At 47.6% G+C, this 26,521-nt stretch overlaps 1 protein-coding gene across 2 annotated transcripts in view; it reads right to left on the minus strand.

Annotated features, from left to right (window-relative positions):
* IPO8 (importin 8) overlaps window positions 1–26,521 on the minus strand; it is a 2,228,954-nt gene that overhangs the window by 1,121,200 nt on the left and 1,081,233 nt on the right. For both annotated transcript variants that reach the window (XM_069628533.1, XM_069628532.1), the window contains one exon: window positions 20,803–20,968. In XM_069628533.1, coding sequence (XP_069484634.1) covers window positions 20,803–20,968 — 166 coding nt within the window. The remainder of the gene's footprint in view (window positions 1–20,802; window positions 20,969–26,521) is intronic.

Raw genomic sequence — 26,521 nt, forward strand, 5'->3', positions numbered from 1 at the left:
AATGACAGCATACGCCTTTCCGCCCACTCCCCTGATTCACAGGGTGATATGCAAGATCAAGGAGTCTCTTCCCCTCAGATTCATCCTAATAGCTCAATGGTGGCCAGCCAGGCCATGGTTTTCGGAGCTGCTCAGCCTCTCGGCGAGGCCTCCCTCCCCATACAAGTACACCTCCTGCGCTTTTCGGCAGCATGCAACCTAAAGATAAGAAGATCAACTCAAGCCTCTCAACTTTCCAAAGGGGTTCTTACCAACTTCTTCGCAAAGAAAACGAGAACCTAAGGAAAGGCAAAAAATGAGATATCAGATGCAGAGATACTGGAAGGCACTTTGGATGACCACCAAACCCCACAGCCAACTGTGGATCAAAACCATTCTACTCCTAAACAAATACAAGATCATAACAGCGAGATCACGCACAGGCTGTTCTCGCTTAAAAGGTGGCACTTCAAGTCAACGTCGCTGACAGGCCAACACAGGCATTTACAAACATCGGGGACCATCGGTCTCCTGAAATCTGCCAACCTTCCCATGATTTCCAACTTGGTAGATACCCAAGAGAAACTAGCTGACGAGACCCCGAGCGCGTGGGCATCCACCCTACCTCTGGACAATCGTAAGGGCAAGTCCCTGGTGGGGATCAAGCGGAATAGAATCAGTGAAAATCTTTCTATGGATCAGAGTGAGAACCCCAGCGGAGGAGGACCTCCAAAAGCCGATCTTTACCAACAGCCTCCCGACTCCTCTACGACCTCGCAGACTAACAGCCAAATGAATATTGTGATGGTCAGCCATGAAACTCAAACTACGGCGCTGTTCGCAAAGTCTCTGAGAAGACGTCAAAGACTAAGTGATATCCCAGGAGAAAGGGATTACGAGACGCATACTAAAAAGACGGATCTGTTTTCCATTATGTCTACTTTAACCACCGCCCTGCCGCCCTTCACAAACTTATATGAATCCCTGAACAATACCCTAAAGGATCACTTGACGATGGTCGCCTACATCCAAACCAGATTAACTTACTTAGAAGGCTACATCACCGCTAACAAATTCAAAAGGTCAACAACAAAGGATTCAATTACTCAAATTTAATGCCTTGGAAAACCCTTTCACGAAGCTGTGCACACTCAAACAGACTTTCCACCACCTAAACCATTTTTCTTCACGGCTCTCAATAACCTGGAGCTCTTGGACAAAGCCTCGGGCTCCAAACCTGGGCAACCATCCTCAATGAATCCGGTCTTGCAACTTCAGCTGCAACAACAAAACACGCCTACTCCTGTTATGAAACTGGATAAGGTGGAGACCCAAACCCAAACTGACCAGAAGACTCTTGCGACATGTCAAGCTAGGCAAATTACTTTAAAATCTAAGGCCACTCAAAAGCGGGTTCGAAAAAACGGATACATGGTACAAGAGCCTGACCTGGCCATCCAGACTATAACAGAGGGCCGATTCGAAGCCCAAAGACCTCCTAGTTTCACAACCAGGTGAGTCCAAAGTCAATTCTTTAAAAGTGACCACATCAAAACAATCAGTACTCACCTTTGGAAAAAGAACTGTATTAAAAGGATGTAGACTATTGCAGCCAGAGTCATCAGGGTTACCTCTATATACCCAGCACTGCAAAGAACCGTCCTCCCCAACGGAAGCGATCTTATGGAAGCAGCACTAGCTCTCAATGAACATTCCGTTGAGATGTTGGAAAGCAAACCAGGAGAGAGACAATGGGGCAAAAGAAAAGCGGTTTCCCCACCGCAAAGCCTGTCACTTTGTGAATCTCAGAGAGCTCGCCCAGAGCGCCTAAATCTCCAACGTTCATGACCCTGGAAGAAAAAAGAAACTTCACGTCAAGAAAGAACAAGAAAATCAACCTGCTTAGAAGACCTTTAATCATTGGTACAAAATTAGCAAATGGGTCCTGTATTGACCGCTCAAATAACCAGGTATACCTCAAGGCTATAGAAGACAAAGAGTGACGATACACCACCGGATGAGATAAACAGGGGGCCCCCAGATGGAGATCGAAGGTCCATGCGAGACAGATCAAGAAGCCAGTCCAAGACGCCTAGAAGTAGCTCTCATCAAAAAAGCACTGAGGACAGAGGGGTCAGTGATGTGAAAAGACAGAGGCGAGCGAGAAGACAGATCGAGAATGAAAACGCGCTGCAAACAGATTTCTAGAAGCCCTTCTATAGCTTCTGGAAGATGCGCAGAGCAAAATAATTGTCATGATCTCTGCTTCCAAAAGATCAGGACTTGCCCAACTCCCTTGGAAGCAGACCCATAACCCCGGTTCCGAGTGCCAGCCAGTCCCAATTGGGACCTTTTGGACCCTGTCCTGGCGCCAGTGGGACCAGGCTCATAAAGATGCCCAGTCCCAGCGCTTGAAGCGCCGGGCTCATAATGCTTGGGTGGACTTACCTGCAGCAGACCATGCTGCTTACTTACCTGCCAGTTGAGCCTCTGATCCTATTCTGTTTGGGACTACTTTTCCTGTTGGCTGGGGCAGGAGCCACTCCCTAGGTTCAGAACACTGGAACTCTTCTGGAAAGCAGGAACTCTTTTCTTACCTAGGCGAGGCTGTGGAAGGAGACACCTAAGCACTACAGGAGGCTATTTAAACCACACCCGATGGATGAATCTTGCTTTGCGTTATTCTGCATTCTCTGCAGCAGAACGCTCATCGTGTCTTCTGCTTCTGATCCTGGGCCTAAGGGAACAAAGGCTCACCATCCTGGAATCCAGTCTTCAGCAGCACCTGTAAAGACAAAGAAAGAACAGGTTAGCATCGGCTGTCACCAACGCCTCGCGCTACATTCCGGCATCTGAAAGACAAAAGCTTACCTACTCTTCGCATGCTCCGGAGGTCTTCGCACTGCATTCCGGCATCTGAAAGACAAAAGCTTACCAGCTCTTTGCACGCTCCAGAGGCCTTCGGCGCTGCATTCCGCATCTGAAAGACAAAAGAAGGTGCGTTTAAAGACATTGGGCAACTTTATTACTCACGTGCCATTACTCCTTCCCACGCCGAATCCAGTGGGTATTCCAGCACCCTTCAGCTTCTCTAAAGCTCCGAACTTGTACCTGCAAGATAAAAGGGACAGTTAGTGCGCATCGTGAAGCAGGCAACAAGCGCTTACTTACGTGCTTCCAGGCGCTTCTATTCCTCACGCGGGTTCGATCCTCAACTCTCATCAGCCCGCCATCCGCCATCGCCGGAACCCTGCAAAACAAGAGATATCATTACAAAAGACTTTTAAGACATTTGAAGTGCCCAGAACTTACCGTTCGTGCAGTTAACGACGGACAGCAGTCCTCTGAGGTCAAGAGGCCTGCACCCTTATCCAGTGAAGAATCTGGTTACGGTACCCTGCCCCGAGGCAGATGGAGAGCTCGGCGTTCACTTACCTAAGGTGAGGGCGTTAACCTTTGGGGTTCTACAGGAGAAGAGAAAGGGAAGAGGAGAGAGGCACCCAATAACCCCAGTTCATTAATCCCATATTTTCTATCTGCAGACATCTTACTCTTCGAGTCAGACATACAGTGCACAGAGGTCCAGCCCAAAGAGCCAACCGTGTGTTACACATCACCTTTGAAGATACGGCATTCACCCAGTCAAGACCGGCGCCTCTGCGGGAATCAGGTGAGCGTTACAGAACGCAAAGCCGACCGCAAAACTCCCACCCAGGCGCTATGGAAACCTCGGATACCGACCAGCTAGCCCAGTTACTTGGGGATCTAAGAGCAGAAGTGCATGCAGCCCGTCAGGAAACGAATGCTCTAAGAAGGGAACTGATTATTTCCAAGGAGCGAACAGACGATCTCGCTAGACAATTGCTACAGTCACAAGCCAGACAAACTCCGTTACCCGCATCAGGGGCAAATCTTCCTTCAACATCCTCTACGAACCCAGTGCAGATCAACCTACCCGGGAATGTACCTCTGGCTCCGCCCGAACGATTTTCTGGTGACCCAAAGAGGTTTGCAGTATTTATTAATCAGTGCCGGTTGCACTTCTTATGCCGGCAAGCAGCCTTTCCAACTGATCAAGCTAAGGTAGCTTTCGTGCTTTCGTACCTTGGTGGCAATGCGGCAGACTGGTCGATCCCTCTAGTTAATCAAGATGATCCGGTTCTCCATGATTTTCAAGCTTTTCAGCTCAGTATGGAAAAACTTTTTGCAAGACATTCACAGGGGCAGGCCTTGGACAATGAGCTCCTTTCATTCCGACAGGGTAATCAAGACCTTTTGGCTTATATTGCGTCTTTCAACAGACTGATAGTGGAAACTCGATGGCCTGAGGACAAAAGGATTACGCTGTTTTATAGAGGTCTACGTGGAGAGCTCAAAGATGTGTTAGCCCAAGTAGTGAATCCCCCGCAAGACTGTTCGGACTATATTGACTTAGTCGTTCAAATAGACCACAGACTGCAGAACAGGAAGGCCGATCGTTCCAAGTTTGATGCTCGAGTATTTTCCAAACCACCAACTCCTACCAAAGGAATAGACTCCGGGGAACCCATGCAAATAGGGGGCCTGAAAGGACCACTAACACAAAAGGAGCGGGAAAGGAGAAAACAGCTGCAATTATGCCTCTATTGCGGAAACTCGGGGCACTTTCTTCGAGACTGTCCGGTGAAACCAGACAAGAAGGCAGTAGGAGCTGCAGTTACCAGGGTCACAAACTCTGAGCAGGAAAACAACCTCGCCCGACAAGAATAGAGGTCCTCTTGCCGAGCGTTAAAACCAGTTCCGTGACCTCGCATTTCGTGATACCTATGGTCCTCATTAGCCCTGAACATCTGGATCGATTACATGCGATTGAAGCTTACGTCGACAGCGGTGCCATCGGCAATTATGTGGATCAGGAAATGGTTTTGAGGATGAATCTGACTCTTTGTCCAAAGGCTGTAAAGGACGTCATTACTACGGTGGATGGTACGGAGATAGCCTCCGGACCAGTAACGCATACCACCCAAGAAGTGACGCTAGTAAGTCAAGATGGACACCATGAGAAGATTGTGTTCGATGTGATCAAGGCCCCTCAGTTCCAGATTATTCTAGGAATTCCTTGGTTAGAGAAGCACAATCCTCAGATCGATTGGTGAGCAAGAACGGTTCAGTTTCCAGAATGTGTCTCTACTTGTCACCCTCGACCTGGTGTTGCACTGACAGCAATTTCCTCGGAGGCTCCCCAGTTACCTCCCGAATACCTAGAATTCCAAGATGTTTTCCGGAAGGATCAGGCTAACTCTCTACCTCCTCATAGGTCTTATGACTGCCAGATAGACCTGATATCTGGATCTACTCCTCCTTGTAGTAGAATGTATGCCCTCACCGAGCCTGAGAATCTTCACCTCCGACAATACCTGGATCAATACCTAGCAAATGGGTTTATTCGTCCTTCCAAGTCCCCTGCTTCCTCAGCTTTGTTCTTCGTTCCAAAAAAAGAAGGGGACCTTAGAACTTGTATAGATTATCGCGCCCTGAACCAGATCACCGTTAAGAATAGATATCCGTTACCTTTGATCCCTGAACTCCTGGACCAAGTCAGAAAAGCATGCATATTTACAAAGCTGGATCTTAGAGGAGCCTACCACTTGGTACGAGTAAAAGAGGGCGATGAATGGAAGACGGCCTTCCGCACCAAGTATGGGCTATTTGAATATCAGGTCATGCCCTTCGGACTTTGCGATTTCTAGAGTTACTGCAGAATCGTCTAAAAAACGAGTCCCGTGGTGGCCTAAACAGTGCCCCACACAGTTACAAGTCAGGAGAGCAACCACTCTGAAAAGACCGACAAGAAAGAATAATTGTTGGGGCGAAGTCAGAGGAAATGACTGTAGAACAATCCTTAAGAAGTAGACCAAATAAGGTGTTATAAAGAAGAATACTTAAGGATGATAGATGGAATGTTGTGCATGTGCTAAAGATAAAGTTTTTCAAAAGTTTGTATAAACTAAATGAAAATAAAAAATAAAAAAAATAAATTAAAAAAAAATCCCAATATTGTGAGGTGACCAGCAGAGGGAATTATTCTTTGAATTAACCTTCAAATTTGTAGGACCACCCACCCATCTTGTTTTTAACAGTACTCTTAAGTTAGCCTTCAGAATACAGTGATCGTTCCAGACATTTTTCAATATTTTAAAGTCAGAACAGCAGTGCGACAAAAGCGGATTCCCTCAAAAATAATACAACACAGATGCACTATTGCCAGGATACTGAGTTGGCAGACTACTTTGATTTCCCCCTATCCTGCTGTTTATCAAATTGGAACCCCTAAGGTTGACATTGCCAAAACCTATTTCCTGCCAGCTTGGAATTTAAAATCAATCAGTAGGTACAAAATCCGATGAGATATCCCACAGCTCACAGTCTAAATCTGGCAGACAAAAATTGACATTCAGATCTCCAGCAAGAATGTCACCCTTCTCAGAGTTATTTTGCCACAGTGCTATACAATCCATAACAGTTTGAAGGAAATCGGCTAAGGGGCCACCTCTCTATGCCAATAAATAATGATCAATAGTACATGGAGTGAGACGCATGGCTGGGAAAGAGCAACTGCCAATACAACATATGGCATATTAGGAAGTTATTCAGCTGATCATGCAAGACTGCAGCTGATCGCAATGATCAGGCTCCCAGCATGCTGTCCCACTTTACTCGGATTGGCCGATTGGAAAAAGACTTGAAAACCATCTAATACAGCATGGGTAATAAGCCAGGATTCTTGAAAAAACAAACAGACCCTCCTAGAAGTGACCCGATATACAACAGATGGGTGCCACCCCGGGTGTTCCAGGATAATACATTTAAATCTTCCCAATTGCAAACAGGGTCTCTAACACCAAGGTCATCAATGTCCACTCTTATTCCACAAAGAAGATGCAACTTCTGGACAATTTACCCTGAATCATAACTTAAAAAATGTGTCCTGGTGTTCATTGAATACAGTTAAGCCAATTGTTAAGGTGGATGTTAGGACCTTTTTTTGAAGTCCAACTAAAGGCTTAGTAAAGCCATTCAACTGAGGCAGTACAAGACTCCACTCTTAGCATAAGACTGTACCACCCGAGTTCATGGTAGCATAGACAGAGAAGCCTGGCTTATCTTAGGAGGGAGAGAGAGCTGTAGAATCAGTACAAACAAAACTGTAATACAAATAGTCAACTGAAACACAATGGATTGTACAAATACAGGATTTATTTAAATACAGGTAGGCACGGATAAATCTAGGGGTAAATAAGTACCATCACACATTATATGTAATCACAATTATCAAAACACAACACTATGCTTGAAGGTGCAGACCAAAGCATAAACCTTGTTTGGAACATCCAACAGTAGTTCTAGGGAAATCAAACCTTTTTCATACACATTCAGTATAGGTCACAACTATTCTTGGGGAGTAAAAACCAATGGTTACTTTCACAATTACATTCAGTAATGCAAGGGCAGTAGACCGTACCAGTTGTACAGTGACACTCAGTACAAATCACATAATTAGTCAACTGGAAAATATACTTTTTGTGAATAGTGGAACACTTATTCCAGGCACAGTAAAAACCCATAACTACTTTTGTGATATCACACAGTTATACTAGGTGAGTAAAACCTAAGGATGTAATATTCAATTACGGGTGCTTTTGAGATCAGTGAAACACAAATTGAGATAAGCAGTAACTCTGGTAACTTAGTTGTGGATAGCACAGAGCTAACTCAAGGTAAGTAAGACCCATATACTTGTTTTAATCTCACAAGGAGTCCAGGTTAGATCTTTCCCAGCTATACTAGTAAATGATGCATGATTTAAAAGGGACAGTTAGAACCACAGACTCTAGGTTAGATAGCACAGGGAAAGTAAACCCCAATGTTACACTTTACTGAATGGCTCACAGTTATTCTAGGTAGGCAACACCTAATACAGACTTATTCTGGACAGGCTAACAGCAAGTCAGTGGAAGCAAGATCCAACTGGGGGACACTCATACAATTATCCTAACAGGCAAAAATCTGGTGGCTCCAACACATTACTTTTGGGAAGAGGCACAACCTAATCACAGGTGAGTAATATACCTTCACTTTCTATTAGAATGGCAAAACAGTTTCTAAGGAAAGAAAGATGTAACCATACTTTTAAGAATAGTGCATCACACATCCAAGGTAAATAAGAACTTGTGTAACTGTTCACTCTTAGAGTTACAGTTACCAACCAACTCTTTTGCAAGTAAGTAACTTTTAAAGACTTATGTTCTGTTCTGGGCAAAAGGCCCAATCCCTTAAAAGTCTTTCCCTTATTTTTGAAGCATGAGTGTTCTCAGTGGCAGAAGGGTGGTCATTAGGATCTAGTGGCCAACAGACAGTGTCAGAATAGGTTCTTAAGTAGCAAAAGTCAGAGTTCCTTAGGAAGACTGGGCAAACAGGTGAGTACTTTACTTCTAGAGTTAGAAGAGGGTCCAGGGACTTCACAGAAGACACCCTAGCAGGATTCTAGCAGTGGGACTGGGTGCACTGGATGAGAGGCCTTCCCATCACAGAAAAAACCTCACAGCTACAGAGAAATCCTAAAAGACTCAAGGTAAGTACATACCCAAGCCAACACAGTACCTCAGCATTGAAGAAGATTTTGCAGCAGGACTTCAGGATCTGCAGCCAAATACGCGGTCAGCGGATTCCTTGTCGTGGTGACTGAAAACAAGACCTCAGAAGGAACTTTGCAGTGGGGATCAATGGAGAAGGCTCTAGGCAAGGCTTTCCTCGCGGCTGGCTGAATGCGGTTCTGTGGGTTTGGTGCCTTTTCAAGGAGCACAGAAGACAGAAAATCGCAGTTGAATTCTCATCGTTACAAAGGTCCAGCACTCGGCTGAGGGGACTTTTCAGACTCCATTTGTGTCCCTGGAGATCCACCAGGATGCCCACGAAGTTTCAGCGAGATTCGGAATTCAGGAGACTGTGCACTGCATGATAGCTTGAGGTCCCAGGGTATTGGGGTATTACAGCAATGCAAGGTTGCAGCAACGCGTAGGATGGCTCAAAATGGCTGTCTTCTGGAGTCTAGTGGGTCTCACCAGGCTCTCGGTCAGGGTCATCGATTCCGGAGACCCCAAGTCGATTGGAAGGTATACAGCAGGCTCTGGTTACACACCAGGCTCTCCAGTAACTGGAAATCATTTCAGTCGCTTTTCCTCAATCATCCTCTTCGGTTTCGGTTCCAGTGGCCGACTTGCCTTCAGCTTCCAGGTACGCAGTATTTAACAGGAACTACAGCACAACTTCTGCATTCTCTCCCTGCTTTTTACAACAAGGAGCGGTCTGGTTGTCCAAACAGGACAGCCAGCCCCCACTGGGATTTGTCCGCATTCAGGCAAGGAGGAAGACAAGGGGCTGTGGAGTTTTGGACTCCTCCCTCGATTCATGCCCTCACAGACAGACTGGAGCATGGGTGGGGAGTCCATGGGACTACCACCGAAGATAAAAATCACACAAAGGAATTTCCCGCCCTGGATATGAGGGGAAGGGACAAGAAAGTACAAGAAACACTAAAATGGCGGAAAAAAGAAGACAGGGGCCATTTTGGTAAAATGAGCCCCCTTAGGTGCCTTTACTGCAGCTGTGAACACAGCCTGCGGTTAAGGTGCACCAAATTAATACATGGTATCACCGCCACCAGCCATTGAAAGTAAGCTTGTCCCTGTAAGAGGATTGTTACAATTGTAATGTGAAAGGGGATACATTGTATCTCCCCAGCACTCCACATAAGGTGGGGTGTGCTGGTTTCACCTAGCAAAATGTAAAAGGGATCCAAAGATCCTTTCTACCCTTGAGAACTGTAGTTCTCTCAAGGTTAGCCAGAGAAAGTTTAAAAAGGGGATTCCCGGAGTGGCCACCAGGGGGCGCGTGGATGAAGTTCACCTCCACTTGAGCTCCTGGATCGAGGGTCCTTCGAGATGGACTGAGCCCCCCACTTAGGACCCCCCGCCCCAACATTGCAATTTGTGTCCCATGGGGTTTTTCAACCCCCCCCCTATATTGAAGAAGAAAGAGCAGAGACATTCCATCAGAGAAAATGGGAGAAACACGCTCTGGGGTCTGAACCGAAAGTGAAACGGAAACTTGTCTTCCTGCACACTCCCAGGGCTCGGCGAAAGGAAAGGGTGTTATCACCTGAGAAGGAAACACACAGCCCTAACGAGGAAGAATCAAGACTGTGTGGGAACAGTGATTTCTGCCCGCCCCCCCACCTCCACAACTGTGGGGCTGGTGTGGACTGGGCGAGCCGGGCGCTACAACGGCTTACTCGTGTTGTGGATTCAGAGAGAGGGACGGTGGACGGACCGCAGCAACAGTGGAACACTGACACAGAGACTGCAGCGGCACAAAGTGGTGGATTACCGCCCCAAACCATGCAGGGCGGGCAACCCGACTGGTGTGGCTCCAGGATCCGAGCCATGTGCCCCTCCCCCCCACCGGAACTCAGTGAGGCCCCGGTGCTCGAACTGGTCCGGTTCACCCTTTGAGCCTTTTCCAGCACACAGCAGGGGCTTGACTTCACATAAGCTCGGAGGACCAAACGCCTGCCTGGAGAACCAAACGAAAAAGCTCCTGCCCACAACTCACGACGAGGTGAGAGGAGACAGCCCTGGTGCAACACGGACATAGTGTGTGCCTCATATCTTAAACCCTACCTGTGGCAACCGTCAGAGCAGGGCTGGCAGACTCCCCTTCCCACCCTCGCCCTGGGCCCACTGAGGAGCATACTCACCAGTATGTTGGGCCCCACGTAGTATACACCACCCCAGTAAGAAATACGCTGTGGTGCAGGTGGCCCTCGGCACGGCCTCCCCGCAAACACTACTACTGGTGTCCACTATTAAAGACGCCACACAGAACAACATTATACTGCGGCCCCTCGGAGACCCCCTGCTCGACCCCCACCAACATGGCCTCATCCCAGAGCGAGGATACTTGGCCTCCCCCGTGAGGTGAAGTATAGGTCGCCCACAGAGGGGGTATCTGGGCCCCAGACCACGCATCTACGAAGCCCGGTGTTCGGAGAAGAGTGCCCTGTGCACCACAGAGGTGAACAGATTAAGCGCGGCCCGCGTTATAAGCGCTTCGTCCTTAGAAACAACCGAAGATCCCAAAACTCCAGAGATGGGCAATGATCAGTCGTGCACAGTCCACACAGCACATCATATTGCTGCACTCTAACAGAGAGGGCTGTGCTAGAGGTGTGCAGCAGAGTTAACAGTCACAAGTGGTGAGGCCACTGGGCTAAGTGCGGACGGAGAACTCCACTCAGATGGAAAGGCTCTTAAGACAGCAGATCCTACACTGAGGGATCTCTTTTGGACTGGTAACTCTCCAAATAGGTACAGTCAACCGCCACCTTAGACACCTTCTTCCAATGCGGAGGGGTGGGACTCAGATAAACATTACTCACAAAGGCGCACAAGAGCCTCAACGTACTGCGGTGAAACAGTAAAGGGTTGGGCCCTGAGTATTGGGGTGTGTGCCCTCCTTCGGACGTTGAGGCGAGAGCCAAACAGAAGAGGCCTCGCCTACTGTCCAGGAATTGTGTTGAGAATTTACAGATCACAATCAACCATCTCATGACCCAAAAGATCCCACACCTGAATCGCTGAGATCCCTGCCCTCAAATACAAACCGCATGCATGGGGGAACCCAATAATGGGTGCTCCCAAACCCAGATTGCACGCTGAATCTGACTTTGGAAAGGTTGGGACCCCAGTCTTGGGGCGTGTGCCCTCTTCCAAGGCTTCGTCCTGTGAACTGAAGAAGGGGGAAAAGCTCATGTTAGACGAACAGTGTGCTAAATTATAATAGGTCCCGCCAGCAGAGACAGATCCTAAGTAGTAGCGGTCGACGAAGTGAGAGACCCAGGAAAGAGGAGGTGGGTCCCCCGTCAAAGTTATTCTAGGGAAGTGCATGGAAATAAAACACAGACTAGCATCATATAAATAAATCCCACACAGCACTGGCTCAGAGTTGCCACAGGGCCTCAATATGGCGACATCAGGGACGGATGCTGCCACAACGAAGGCTGATGTAGCAGCTCTACTCGAAGAAATGAAAAGCATGAGGACGGACATTGGAAGAAAGGTTGACAAGATCACACAAAGGATCGACAAAATGGAGGAGAGACTTGAAGGGGTCGAAAATAATCAAGATTAACTGGGTACCCTGGAGACACAAAGGGACCAAAGGATTACAGAGATAGAAGAGTGCAGAGAGGAATTCCGTCTTAAGATGGACGATTTAGAGAATCGTGAGCGACGGAACAACCTACGAATCTTTGGGATCCGGGAGAGGGAAGGGGAATCTGTACAAGACTTAAAAAGGACCCTTCATGAAATCATGAAGGTCTTATTCGAGGATGACTCCACTGACAAGCCAAAGATTGACTGCATACATAGAGCGGGGGGAGCTGCAGGAGGACTGAAGACTGTTCTCGCACAATTCCACAATTACTCCGATAAGGCTAGGATCTTGGAGAAAGCTAAACGTAGTGGGCATGTCTCCCTTGGCACAGCAAGAGTGACGATTTTTCATGGCTAACTCTCGCCATGAGATGGATGTGTATACCCTTCACTAAGTGGTTAAAAGAAAAAGAGCCCGATACAGATGGGGCTATCCATTCTCCTTATCGTTTGAATTAGAGGGAAATAGGGTAAAGCTGAGAACAGAGAAAGATATACAAAATTGTATAACTGACCTGCTGGGTAACCAGGACAACGAACTGGATCAGGAGGAGAGAAGAGATGACAGACAGTGGTGTATCCAGGACCAAAAAGGAGACGTATACCATGGTCCAGGAAGTACAGAAGAATGAATGCCTCACCGGGAGCGGACGCCTGACTGACGCAGCACTCAATGATACTCCTCTGTGGGTTATCTCGAGATCACAATGTTCTGTGTACGACATGATTAAGGGGTTGTTGGTTTAAGAGTTAACTGCCCAATGGATCTAAAGAATGACGGACAATTAACCACTGCACTAATGTTTTATGCCAGAACCTCGTGTGGCTTAGTAATACTCAAGGGTGCTGCCTCTGGAGCACTCTAGCAATAAAACACTTGTCTGCACGCCTGACCCCAGTTATCCGGTGATGTATCTACTTTGGGGTCATATTCACTGGGGGGGGGGCTTTAAGCGAAGTTTGGGACGGGGGGACAGAGGGGGCTCAATGTTAAATTGATTGTGATGTGATAGGACCGTGATCTATCCGGTCTCTGCTGGTGGTCTGAACTCGGCTTGGTGAGGCTAACTGGGCTGGATCAGACACCGTCATGGGGTGGGGGAGGGTGGGGAGGCCAGGAGTAGGAACGGGATTCTCTGCAAGTATAAATCGAGTGGTAACATGTGCGATGCATTGAGGGTATGGTTGCTGGGGATCACTCTATGGTCGACTGATGCACAAAGGAAGAAATGGCGGTAGAAATAGGCCCCAAGAAAGGCAGTCTCCTCCGGGTGGGAACACAATGTTAATGGGCTCAACTCGCCTACGAAAAGGTCCCTAATTTGCAGGGAGTTTAGAAGAGCGGGGCTTGACGTGCTTTTCCTCCAACAAACCAAATATGCACGGGGGAAGAACATAGGATCCTCCACTCAAAAATGGGTGTGGAACATTGGGGCTCTGGCCCCCTCCGGAAGGCGGGAGTGGGGATACTCATTAGAAGGGGTTTAAATCTAGAGGTCACCAAGGTGTGGGCAAATCTGGGAGGTAGAGCTCTTGTGACAGTGGGCACTGTGCGAAAAATAACCTTTACACTTGCAACCCTGTATTCCCCTAATGCGGGTCAGTCCCGATTTCTGCAGAAAACACTCCTGAATATAATGCTGGAAGCCTCCGGACATGTAATCCTAGGGGGGTGGGGGGGACTTCAACCTATGGGCAGACCTTACACTAGACAGACAAGCAGGTAACCCTAACGCACGCGAACCTATGGAGGGCGGCCGAGATCAGGTGATGGAGATGTTCGAGATCTATGGGCTACGAGACATGTGGCGAGGTTTCCACCCAAGTGAGGCAGGATACACTTTTTATTCGGCACCTCATGTCACAGTCACCAGAATTGACTACATGTATGTCACAGAGGGGATAGGAGAGGTAGCGACCGGTTCAGAGATCTCACCAATTTCCTGATCGGAGGTAACTAAGGAAGGAAATAGCCCAACTAGACAGGGCTGCGTGAGCTGCCACGGAGGTGAGAGTTGACAAGTCTTTGAAGCCAAACAAAAGAGATGAGCTTCGACTCCTAGCGGAAGGGCAAGTAGTCCGCAATCTACAGTTTCTCAAACAGAAGCATTATGAGAAGGGGGACAAGTCAGATGCGCTGCTGGCCGCCAGACTAAGGGGACAACACGCTGAGAGGTTGGTCGCGGGGGAGGGGATACTCAGAATGCAGAGACGTTGGGAATCCCAGAGGCGTTCGCAAAGTTTTATGAGAATCTCTATAAATCTGAGACAGTTCATGGGAGCAGAGATAGATGGATAAATGGAAGGTGTAGAAATGCCAAAGCTCTCCCATGAGGAAGCAGACGCAACGGATGCCCCAATCACGGCAGAGGAAATTGAGTGAGCAGTGAAGAGGCTCCCACTAGGGAAGGCCCCAGGAGACTATGGCTATACAGCAGGTTTTTATAAGACCTTTCTCTCTTCCCTCCTCCTTTTATGGTGGAAGTGTTTAACTGAAAACAGGTGTGGCCCCGGACTCCTCCTCACAGGCACTCAATATCGTGATCCCCAAGGAGGGTAGGGATCCCAAGCAGTGTGGTTCATACCGTCCAATATCTTTAATAAATATAGATGCCAAAATCTACACAAGAGTACTGGAAGTTAGACTAGAAATATACATGTCTCGACTAATACACTAGGATCAGGTTGGATTCATCCTAGGGAGACAGGCCGCAGACACTATGCGCAAGACACTGCACCTGATCCATGAATCGAAGAATATGACAGGGGATCATGTTCTCCTGTCTGTCGACACCGGGAAAGCGTTCAATAGGGTAGAATGGGGCTTCCTGGAGGCGGTGCTGGCAAAGTACGACTCAGTGCGAGATTTAGTAGAGGAGTGAAGGTAGTGTATACGTCCCCCAAGGCATCGGTAATGGTCAACTCAGAGTACTCTCGATGGTTCGATCTGGGTAGAGGAACGAGGCAGGGATGCCCACTATCTGCGATACTGTTCGCCCTCTCCCTGGAACCTTTGGCCCAGAAACTCAGAGCAGATCAACAAGTAGAGGGACTTAAAGTGTACGGGAAGGAATACAAGGTATCCCTGTATGCAGATGATTATTACATTTAAGTAACCCCATGTTATCCATACCAAGAGCAATACACCTGATTGAACGTTATGGGGAATTATCTGGCTTTAAAATCAATAGATCCAAGTCAATCCTATTTCCATTGTGGGAACCCACTCAGGATGACACTACTAGATTCTCCTCTCTGGGTCTAACGATTGGGGCGACCACTCTACGTTACTTAGGGATAAAGCTTACACGAAACCTGGACACTTTTTATGATGCCAACTTTCTCTCACTCCTGTCAGCACGAAAGCTAGACCTTGAAAAATGGCAAAAGCTCACAGTATCTTGGCTTGGGAGATGAAATGCGCTCAAGACGGTATGCCTTCCCCAATACCTGTATCCATTTTAAATGCTTCCAAACCGACTCCCGAAACTCTTCTTTGGAGAGGTAAAAAGGGCAATCTTGAAATTCCTCTGGCAAGGGAAGAAGGCCAGAATAGCATACAAAGTCTTAACCTTACCCAAAGACAAGGGAGGTGTGGGTCTACCGGGTCTCAAGAAGTATTATGAAGCGGTGCAGTTAAGGTTTCTGGTCCCCCATATGAGAGGGCAGAAAGCGCTACAATGGATATACTTAGACAATTCTAATTTGGCCAAGGCCACTGTCGCGGAATGGCTGTGGGTACCAAGAGACACGCTACTGCAGAGAATTAAAAATCACCCGATACTGGGTACCATCTGGGAGATCTGGAGGGAGAGGGTTAACATGCGCGGGGTTACCACATGGCCATCTCCTTTGAGTCATATTTGGGCACCGGGGATTGGAGAAGAGATCCCTAATCATGAAAGAGTTCAACCATGGTTTCAAGCCGGTCTCCAGAGAGTGGGTCAACTATGGAGGAAGGGCAACTTTGTCCCGATCATAGAATTAGAGGAAGCATTCGGGATAGGCCCCTTAACAGTCTTTTCCTTTCTCCAACTCAAAGGAATCCTCACAAGGAACAAATGGAAGGAGAAAGTACAGAGAGACCTCACACCTATTGGAGCACTGCTGGATGGCAGGACAGAGTTTAAAGGCCTGATTTCAGCCATGTATAGAGCACTAAGCAATGCAGGAAAAGGGTCCACTTGCAATCTAAAGCTTAGGTGGGAGAAAGATCTGGGCTCAGAGATAGACCCTGACTTGTGGGAGAACATATGTAAAGGGGCCTCGCAAATATCAATAGCGACCCAGTACAAGTTACACGCCATTAAGCTCTTATGCAGATGGCAATACGATCCCCACAGACTGTCTAAGATGTTCCAATCAACGTGTCCCCTATGCTGGCGTCAGTGTCGCGAGAGGGCAGACTACTGGCATATGTGGTGGGGATGCCCCCGTATTAAGATGTTTTGTGATGAGGTCCTGGCATGGATCAGAGAGGTGGATGGGATTCACCGGGAAGCCTCACCCCTCCTCATACTATTTGGTTTGGAGGAATGTGAGGGATAACTCCGGAGAGTAACCGGAGTGGCGATGCCACTCCTGCTGACTGCACAGGCCTGCCGCGTGATCCGGTGGAAAGTGGCGAAGGTGCCGGGGAACAGAGAATGGATAAATGTGGCCACGAATGTCTGTATAATGGAAAAAACTACTATAAAAAAATAAAAAAGGGGGATTCCCCTAGGGTAACCCAGCAACAACAGGCACTTACTGCCAAAAAGTTGTTAAAGAGGATAACTTTAAAAAGACACTATGGAGAGTCTAAAAAAAGACAGGACACTTCACGAAATGAAGGAGAGTTCCATCAACTGTCAACATTTGCAGGCGTCGAAAGACTTGCTTCCAATTGTGCTCAAACAAGCAGCTCCAGGACAGGTTCCCTTGATGCTAGAAAGCTGAAAATAAAAGGAGGAGACAATTTACGGCACACACTGTCAACCATCGAAGTTCCAGGCTTGAACACTGAACGGCAAAAAATCTGGAAGGTAGTCCACAAGGGAGTGGGTCAGTCAACGGACACTTTCAAAGGCTCTGGGGGGCTGCATCCTCAATAAAGCATCAAGACTAGTTGATCCCACTAGTCCAAGGGCTGAAGCAGGGCCAATTGCTGAAGGGGATTCTGGTCTACTGCCTAAATCGAATAATGGCTGCAAGAGCCCAAAATCTGAGCTGAAACAAGTCCAACCAATGGTAAGGATCTGCACCAATCAAACAGCCAGTGGTTGTCCAATCAGGGACAACCACTGGTTTCAAATCCCCCCTAGCAGCAGACTTTCTGGCACCAGTGATGTGGACTGGGGCTAGTCCAAGTCCCCTTCCTAGGTCACACACAGGAAAGAAGCCGCTTTCCCGGGCAAGTGCATGACCTTATGAGGATGTTCCGGACTGAGAAGGCAGAAACAAGGCCAAACACCAATATGGCCAATGGACAGGCCAAAATCTCGTGGTGTGGCAATTTTCAGGCAGTAGCCATGAACGGTAAACACAAATGTGGCTACCAAATATAATGAAAACATTGTAAAAATGTAATTGCTGATACCAGCTTGTCTTTAGGCACTGTGAGAAACTTGAAGGTATTCTCACTCCTACTCCCCTTGCATCTTCTTCTCAGGTGGCCAGGGATAGGCCATCGCTTTTGGATCCTGACCCTGGGGGTGAAGAAGCGAGGGAGGATCACCTGGGTGAGGGTCCTTGAGGATTGGAAGTGGGGGGCCCACAGGCGAGACATGATATCCCCCTTTCCCTATAGAAGACCAACCTAATCCACCCCCAGCCTAAATGGACCATTGTACAACCTCTCTCATTTCCCCTAATTCAACTTTTGATAGTACTGGGACAAGGAAGAGGCGACTAAGAGCAATGAACATCAAACCTTCCTTTTACCACTCTGGTACTGGGACGAAGAAGATGCCTGCAGAGTACTTGCAAGGTCAGGCATGTCCCATTAATCACAGTCAGGCAAATCCAATTGGGAATCCACACCTGCAACCTGTCAAGTGGTTGCAGGTGTATATAGGGAGACCTGTGCAACAAGCAAAGAGAGCAACAGGGAGAACAGCAGTGAAGCAGTGTCGTGAGAAGGCAGCCGTGGTGGGACATGTGCAGGAGCCAGGACTCTGGCCGAAATCCCAGAGAGCTTGTGGAGCCCAAGGCAAGTGGGCCGTGCAGTTGCCACATGTGTGGGGAGCCTCTGGATTGGAAAGCGAGCAGCCGGAGATGCGAGCGAGTAAGAAGAGAGATGACGCTGTCCGCATCCATGCAGGAGTACTAGAATTGCCAGCGTGTAGAAGACATCCCCCAGCATGCAAGCGGGGCTCGCGGAGAAGCAGAAAGAAGCGGGAGCTGCTGGAACTGAATGGCGAGAACCGGCGGATGGCAGAGGAAGAAACTCACAAGCTGCAGCGTTCTTAGTCGACCACATGTAGGTACAGTTAGACCGAACCAAATACAAACTTGAATTTAAGCTTAACTATGCATATTGAATATTGACCCGAATACAAACTAGGAACTAAGTTGAATAATACATAATGCGCACCGAATGGAATGAAAATGAACAACTGAGTGGGATTACGCATACTGAATATCAAACTGAAAGAAACCTTGAAATTAAGCATTCTGAACACTAAAGGGAAATAAAACTATTGGCAAAGCAAGTAACTGATTCAAGCTAAAACAGGAATGTGCCCAAGTGAAAGTAACCTATGAAAAAGAGCCCAAGCGTAAAGAGTCTAAAAGTAAGGTAGGCCGGGAATCAGACTACCATCAAGTGAACTTTTATGAATGGATACAGTACGGCAAGGCCCACGACTGGCGAGAGGTGTGACACACAGTGTGGCAAGGCCAAGAGGTGAACCATGAAAAGCCAGGAGAGTGTAAAACCGCCAATAAAGCCAAGAGGCCGACAAAGAGAAACTAAGTGAAAGTAAATCTGTGCACTGGACAGGTACAGAAGAACCTGTGCAAACTGATAAGCCTCGGAAGCCTTGTTGCATGACCTGTGATGGGTGGACCGTTTGGTCTGAAAACTGCGCCTAGACCACTATGTCCGAAATTGTGAAAAACAAATACATTGTAAAATTCAACCAAGGAGAAGCACTGTAAGCTAACTGGTAACGCCATTCAGAAAGAGGGTTAGGTTGACCAAGGGTTGTCTTGAACTTTAATAAGCAAATCCTAGTTGTTACATTAAAGTCTTGTGGAAGGGAACCATTAGACTTGAGGAGCTGCAACTGCTGTCTTGAAGACAGAGCCTCGAGACCTGTTTCTTTTGAACTGTGTTGCTTGGAACTTAGGGAAGGGAACCCCGAAGACTGCGTGGAACTGTATTACCTTGGACTAGAGAAAGGTAATCTTAAGACTTTTTTGGAACTATTTGGAACTTGGGGAAGGGAGCAGAAGAAGAAGCTAGAGCTGGAAGAAACCCAGAACTTTGTTTTGATCACTATTTCATTGGTTACTGACATCTCTACACATTGTTTAGCTTTAGTTGTGAGCACAAAGATAGATTTTGGACACAGACATACTTTAAGGTGAACTCTTTGACTCAGACTTTCCTCAGTTTTGTTCAGGCATTGAAATCCTACCATAGCATAGGACAAGTTAGGCCACCATCTACCATCCTGATATTTACTTGAAAAAGTCAGATTGTTTTGAACTTTAAATCCATTGTCGGTGTCTTGCTTCATGATGCCTTTCACAGCAGATATAAGAGTAAGCAAAAATCTAATGTGCAAAATATTAGGGAGATAGAAAAGTATCCCCATTGAGCTGCACTGTAAGGTGCTGCGTGATATGTAAAAATATAAGAATTTCAAAATGGAAACAGTTTCCCAGTACTTATAGTCTGAATGACTAGTCAGTTTGGCAATAACAAATTAGCAAAAGGCAAGGAAAGTGAAGCTGAGGGCTTTACTCCCCTTCAAAACGCCAGGAGAGGTTCAAAAACAGGAAAAGAAAGAAAGGGGTTCCATAAAAAAATCTGGAGCGAAGGTTTAAAAAAGAAAATCTTTCCAAAAACAGATAAATCACTGTTTTATGAACGCTGAAGGAATACGGTTTTACAGGGGCCGCTAGTGTTGGTCATGCACAACTTCAAACACCCTGGAACATCCTTCACGTCACATTAAGATCTATGTGATTTTACTGAATTGCAAAATAAAGAATGCAATTTTACCAAAACAAAAACTAAATAATACTATCTTTTTTATTTTTTGGTGGGGTTGGGGGGTGGGCACCCCAATCCCTCTTTTTCCCCATTTTTAAAACCCCAGCCCAACCCCCCTCTGCCCACCAGTTTTAACCCTGTTATTGTTGAAAATGCATTCTTTATTTTCTATTTGTCAAAATCATTGGATACCGTCACATTAAATATCATCCAACCACCTTTGATTTAAATTAAGAAAAACTAGTAATATACTTTTAAAGCAGTGTACAGAGTTACAATTGTGATGAGCGAGTACACAATGGCATCATGTAAATATAATCAGCTATAAAGGACAAGCATACATGACAAATAAGTAACTCCACCTACCTTGATCCTGGTGACTTATTAAGGTCTGCAAGGCTATAGCTGCCTCAACTTTGACAGGCATTTCTTTATCTTCAATCAAGCTTTTCTTTGCCAGTTCTACTGCATTCCTCAGATTAATTTCATTGTGGAACTTCAACGTGCTGAAGGAATGAAGAACCCAACAAGACTGCAGAGCAGAAGGATATTCATAATGTTTCTTGCTCTAAGATGGTATTTTCAATCAATTTTAATTTGATATAACACGTTAACAATGCGTAGGGTTTGTTTTCTGAGCCCCGCATACACAACTATAAGAACATTAACTCTAACAACGGTAACCGTGTTCCATTAAATAGTGCCAATTTTGGCTGCTCTGCTTCCAAAAACGAACATAGGGGATTCAAGCAAGTAATATAACAGCTCCTAGCTGGAACGAGATGTTTAGCAGAGAAGAACAAGTTACTTCTTACCTTGTAACGTTCTTTCGATGGGATGTTCCTCCGACGTATTCCTTATCTTAGATATCTCCTTCCAGCTTGGCTGGCCTCGGAAAAATTCTCTCTAGAGGGCGCTGCGCGTCGACGTCCGCCGAGTCGATGTCCCTCGACAGCCGCCGTATCGACGTCATCCTGCCTATAAAGGCCGCGCGCAGCGTCCGTTGCTCAGTTCGGTTTTGTAGCCCACAGTTTTTCTGTCTGGACTAGACTAATCACCCTGAAGGAGCGTAAGCTGCAACAACAAGGGAAGTAGTACTGCAGGGATGGATGGGAGGGTCGATAAGGAATACGTCGGTGGAACATCCCATCGAAAGAACGTTACAAGGTAAGAAGTAACTTGTTCTTCGAAGGGATTGTGTCCTCCAACGTATTCCTTATCTTAGATAGGGCTCCCATAGCAGTATTCTGTTATTGGAGGTGGGAGTACTGGCTTCATGCTTCCTTTTATTGATGAATAGAGTGCAATACTGCCCTTCCAAACCTAGTCTCTTGACTGGAGGAGGAATCCAAGTTGTAAAATCGTGTAAAGGTATGGACGGACGACCATGTGGCAGCCGCACATATGTCTTTAACCGGCACTCCTCTTTTGAGGGCCGATGAAGCTGCAATACCTCTGGTCGAATGAGCCCTAAGATTTTGAGGGGGCTCTTTTCCTGCCAGTTTATAACATTCCAAAATGGCTAGAATGATCCATCTGGAAATGGTCTGCTTAGTTATTGGTGACCCCAGCTTGTGACCTGCGTAGCCTACAAACAGCTGGTCTGCTTGTCTTATCCTGGCCAGTCTACTGATGTAAGAACTTAAAGCCCTTCTAGGGTCCAGCCTGTGTAACCTCTCTTCCTCTTTTCCCGGATGAGGAGGAGGATAGAAAGATGGCTGGGTAATCTTCTGAGTGATATGGAATTCAGAAACCACCTTTGGGAGGAAATTAGGCTTCACTTGCAGGACAACTTTGTCTTTGTGAAAGATTGTATGAGGGGGTTTACAAGAAAGAGCTTGTAACTCGCTCACCCTTCTAGCAGATGTAAGTGCTATTAATAAAACAGTTTTAAGGGTAAGAAATCTTAAACAAGAATGGAGTGGTTCGAAAGGTGTGCCCATCAGGAAAGTAAGGACTAAGTTTAAATCCCATAGGGGAACCTGGAATGGTCTTGGGGGGATAAACGTTAGTTAACCCCTTTAACAACTGTATTACCAAGGGTAACTTGAAATAGGATGGTTCTTCCGCAGTGCGCTTGAAGATGGATAGCGCTGAGGGACAGCCCTTAATGGTGCCAACTTGAAGGCCTGAATTCGCCAAATAGAGTAGGAAGGACAAAACCATTGGTGAACCACATGAAAAGGGGTCGATATTCTTTTCTCTACACCAGCTGCAAAATCTGTTCCAACGGCAGCGGTATAAAGACTTTGTTGCTGGCCTCCTTGCCGAAAGCAACACCTCCATAACATCATCAGGGAGGTCCCAATCCTTGTACCTCAGCCTTTCAGAAGCCAAGCGTGAAGGTTGAGGGTTTTGATGTCTGGATAGAGAACCTGACCTCCTTTCTGTGAGAGAGTGGAAGTCGAATTGGAGGGCAGATGGACAAGTCGAGAAGGTCCGGGTACCACGTTCTCCTGGCCCAATCCGGGCAATTAGGATCATGGTTTTCCGTAATCTTCTCAACCTCCTGATCATTTGAGGGATGACAGGGACCGGTGGGAACGCGTACAGAAGCGGAAACTCCCAGTCCACTATGAACGCGTCTCCCAGAGCTCCTCTCGGGGGAAATTCCCTTGAACAGAACAGATCGCACTTCCTGTTGACAATGGTGGCAAACAGATCCACCTGAGGGGTTCCCCAAAGGGCAAAGGTCTCTTGAAGGACTTCCTGAGCTAGTTCCCACTCGTGGGAGACTGTGCTCTGCCTGCTCAGAGCATCCGCTGTCAAGTTCTTCTCTCTGCCTAGGTGAACTGCCGATAGAGAGATCCCTTCTTGGATTTCCCAAAACCAGAGCTGCATCGCCTCTCTGCACAGGGGTAGTGATCCTACGCCTCCTCTTTTGTTGAGGTAATGCATGGCCACTGTGTTGTCCGTCATTATCGGGACATTCTTCCCTTGTACAGCTGGCAGGAACGCCTTCAGCGCAAGTCTGATGGCCCTCAGCTCTAACAGGTTGCTATGTAGTCTGGACTCCGATAGAGACCAACGACAGCTGATGGTCAAGTCGTTGGCGTGGGCTCCCCACCCCGTGAGTGAGGCATCCGTGACTACTGTTATCTCCGGCCAGGGTTGCCGGAACTGTTCTCCTTTCAGAATGTTCTCCTGACAGGCCCACCACTGAAGGTCTCGAGCCACCCTGTCGGGAACTTGAAGAAGATCTGTCATTCTTCCTGAGAATTGTGACCACTGAGCCTCAGTGCCCACTGGAGGGATCTCATTCTCAGGCGAGCCTCTGGCACTAGGAAAATGCAGGATGCCATGAGGTCTAGCAACCTCAAAAAGTCGAAGGCTGGGAGACGTTGGGCATTTTGGAACTTGGTAACCATCTGGAGAATATCTTGAGCTCTCACCTCTGGTGGTGAGGCTTTTCCCAGGGAAGTGTCCAGGATCGCTCCGATGAACTGGAGTCTCTGCGATGGTATCATTTGTGACTTCTTTAAATTGAGGGAGAAGCCCAGTCTGTGATGGGAGTGGCAAACGTGATTTAGCTGGATCTGAGTTTGTTCCGAAGATACAGCCCTGATCAACCAATCGTCCACGTAGGCGTAGACGTGAATCCCTTCCCTCCTTAGACTTGCAGCCACTACCGACATTAACTTGGTGAAGACCCTCGGGCGTAGGTCAGCCCAAATGGCAGCACTCGAAATTGATAATGAGAGTTGCCAATTGCAAACCTCAGGTATTTCCTGTGTTTGAGATGGATAGGCACATGGAAATAAGCGTCCTGAAGGTCCAGAGATACCAACCAGTCCTGGAACTGGAGGGCCTGAAGGATCTGAGAAAGAGTTACCATCTTGAATTTGTCTTTGCTGAGGAATTTGTTCAATTCTCGCAAGTCCAAGATGGGTCTCAGTCCTCCGTCTTTCTTTGGAATGAGAAAGTAAGGGGAGTACCAGCCCTTGTTCCTCTCCGCTACAGGTACCGGTTCTATGGCACCTTTCTCTAGCAGGTCTAAAATTTCCTGCAAGAGGAGCGGATCTGGAGCTTTCTGAGAGCTGATCCCCGGTGGATGACTCTGAGGTATGCGTAGGAGAGGCAGGCAGTAACCTTGGGCAACTGTTTCCAATGCCCAAGCATCTGACGTGATAGCCTGCCATTCCGCCAGATGTGGAGTTAACCTGCCTCCTACAGGTGTCTTGTGAGGCAAGTCCTCAAAGTGGTTTTGGGGCGGCTGATGCAGATGCCGATGGTAAAGAGGCACCTGCTGCTGCTGCGGCTTTTGAATATCTACCCCGTCCACCTCGGGTAGTTCTTCTTTGTCCCCTTTGAGCCGGTCGTCCTCTACCTCTTCCGAATGCGGAGTAGAAGCGAAAGGACTTGCCCCTCGCAGAGGTTCCTGTGGGACAAAAAGGTGTTTGACGGATTACAGCGCCTAGGGATTTTGCTAGTGCCTTTGATGTTTGCAGTTTTTCTAAACTGTCATCCGCCTTTTTCCCAAACAAAGAAGAGCCATCGAATGGCATGTTCAAGAGCCTGGCTTGCACATCTGGGGCAATACCAGACTTTCTCAACCAAGCAAATCTCCTGGTTGTTGTACTTGCTGCCATTGCTCTGCTGATACTATCAGCCGAATCAATGCCCGTCTGGAGGGATTCGCACATAGCGTCTTTACCGTCCTGTATGATATTTAGGAACGCCTCCCTTTCTTCTCCCTCCGGGATGCAGTCAGCCGCTGTAGAAGCACACTCCCAAAGTGTATGGCTGAATCTAGCAAGGGTACAAGTAGCATTAACAGATTTTAACGCCATGCTACATGCCGAAAAACCTTTTTTTGCCATAGCATCATATTTCTTATCGTCCCTGTCCTGTGGGATGGTAGGGTAAGCAGTCTTGACGTCAGTAGAAGATGCTGCCTGTACCACCAGACTTTCTGGGGATGGGTGTTTTGACAAAAACTCCGGGTCTGCAGAAGATACCCTGTATTTAGTAGACAGTTTTTTATTTACTGCCGGGACGACATCTGGGGTTTCCCAGTTCGTCATGATTTTCCTCTGAAGAGCTTTATGAAAGGGCACTACAGGATCCTCCTGTGGACCTTTATCAAGAATATCCGTGAGGTCATCTTGTTGGAAAGCCTGTGAAGGTGTTGACCACCCCATAAATTCTGTGATCCTGGCCATTAAGGCTCTATAGGGGGTTTCAGCATGCTCCCCTGGGTCTGGCCTAGCGAACTCCACATCAGGGGAAGTGTCTAACCCACTTGCCTCATGTAAGGAATCATGGAGATCCTTTAACCTGCGTTCTTCTGAGGATAGCTCCTCTTGAACTGGGGTTGCAGGTCCTTGCAACTCAAATGTGTCTTCTTGTTCAGATAGTTCTCCATCTTCCATAATTGAGGACCTAGTTCTCAATTGTTCCGAACTCACAAAGGGTGTGAAACCCATCTCCAAGGCAGAGGGTGCCAAACTTCTTGTAATCGGCCTCGAAAACGTCGATGTCGTCGACGTCGAAGGCTTCGGGCGTGGCGTCGAAAACAAAGGCGGAGGCCTCGAGGTCCTCGATAGAATTGGGATTCTGCTCGAGGAAGTCGACAATCTCGACGCCATCGAGGACCTGGGGATAGCCACTGGGTGCGTTGCAACCGTGACTTTCCTTGGCATCGACGCCGGCGTCGAGTCGACAGACCCTTGTGTCGAAGGTCCCTTCGACAACGGCGTCGAAGACACCGACCTCGGCGTCGACGGAACCTTCGTCGACGGTGTCGACGGAAACTTCGAAGAAGGTTTCGAGGTCATAGCTTTACTCGAGGGTTCGTGACGTGCTCGAGAAGCTTCCTTCGCCGGGTACTGCGACTCGCAGCGTTTTTGACCTTCGGGTCTTTCGACCAGAGCATCGCTCTCGGCAGTCTTCGAGGGGGTCGAGGCCGCTTTCTCGAAGACGCTCATCATATTTTTGCGGAATTCCTCCCATTCAGCCCGGGAACTATGTTTCGTGGGGCAAGGGATTCTCTTAGGAGAAACAGAGGACGAGGAGGACGGAGAAAGGGATCTTGGACGTCTCCTCTTTGAGTGCTTCGATCTCGAGGAGTGATGGGACCCACTCC

This window comes from Ambystoma mexicanum, chromosome 12 (assembly GCF_040938575.1).
Source record: "Ambystoma mexicanum isolate Mex_15411 chromosome 12, UKY_AmexF1_1, whole genome shotgun sequence".
Classification (NCBI taxonomy): Eukaryota; Metazoa; Chordata; class Amphibia; order Caudata; family Ambystomatidae; genus Ambystoma; species Ambystoma mexicanum.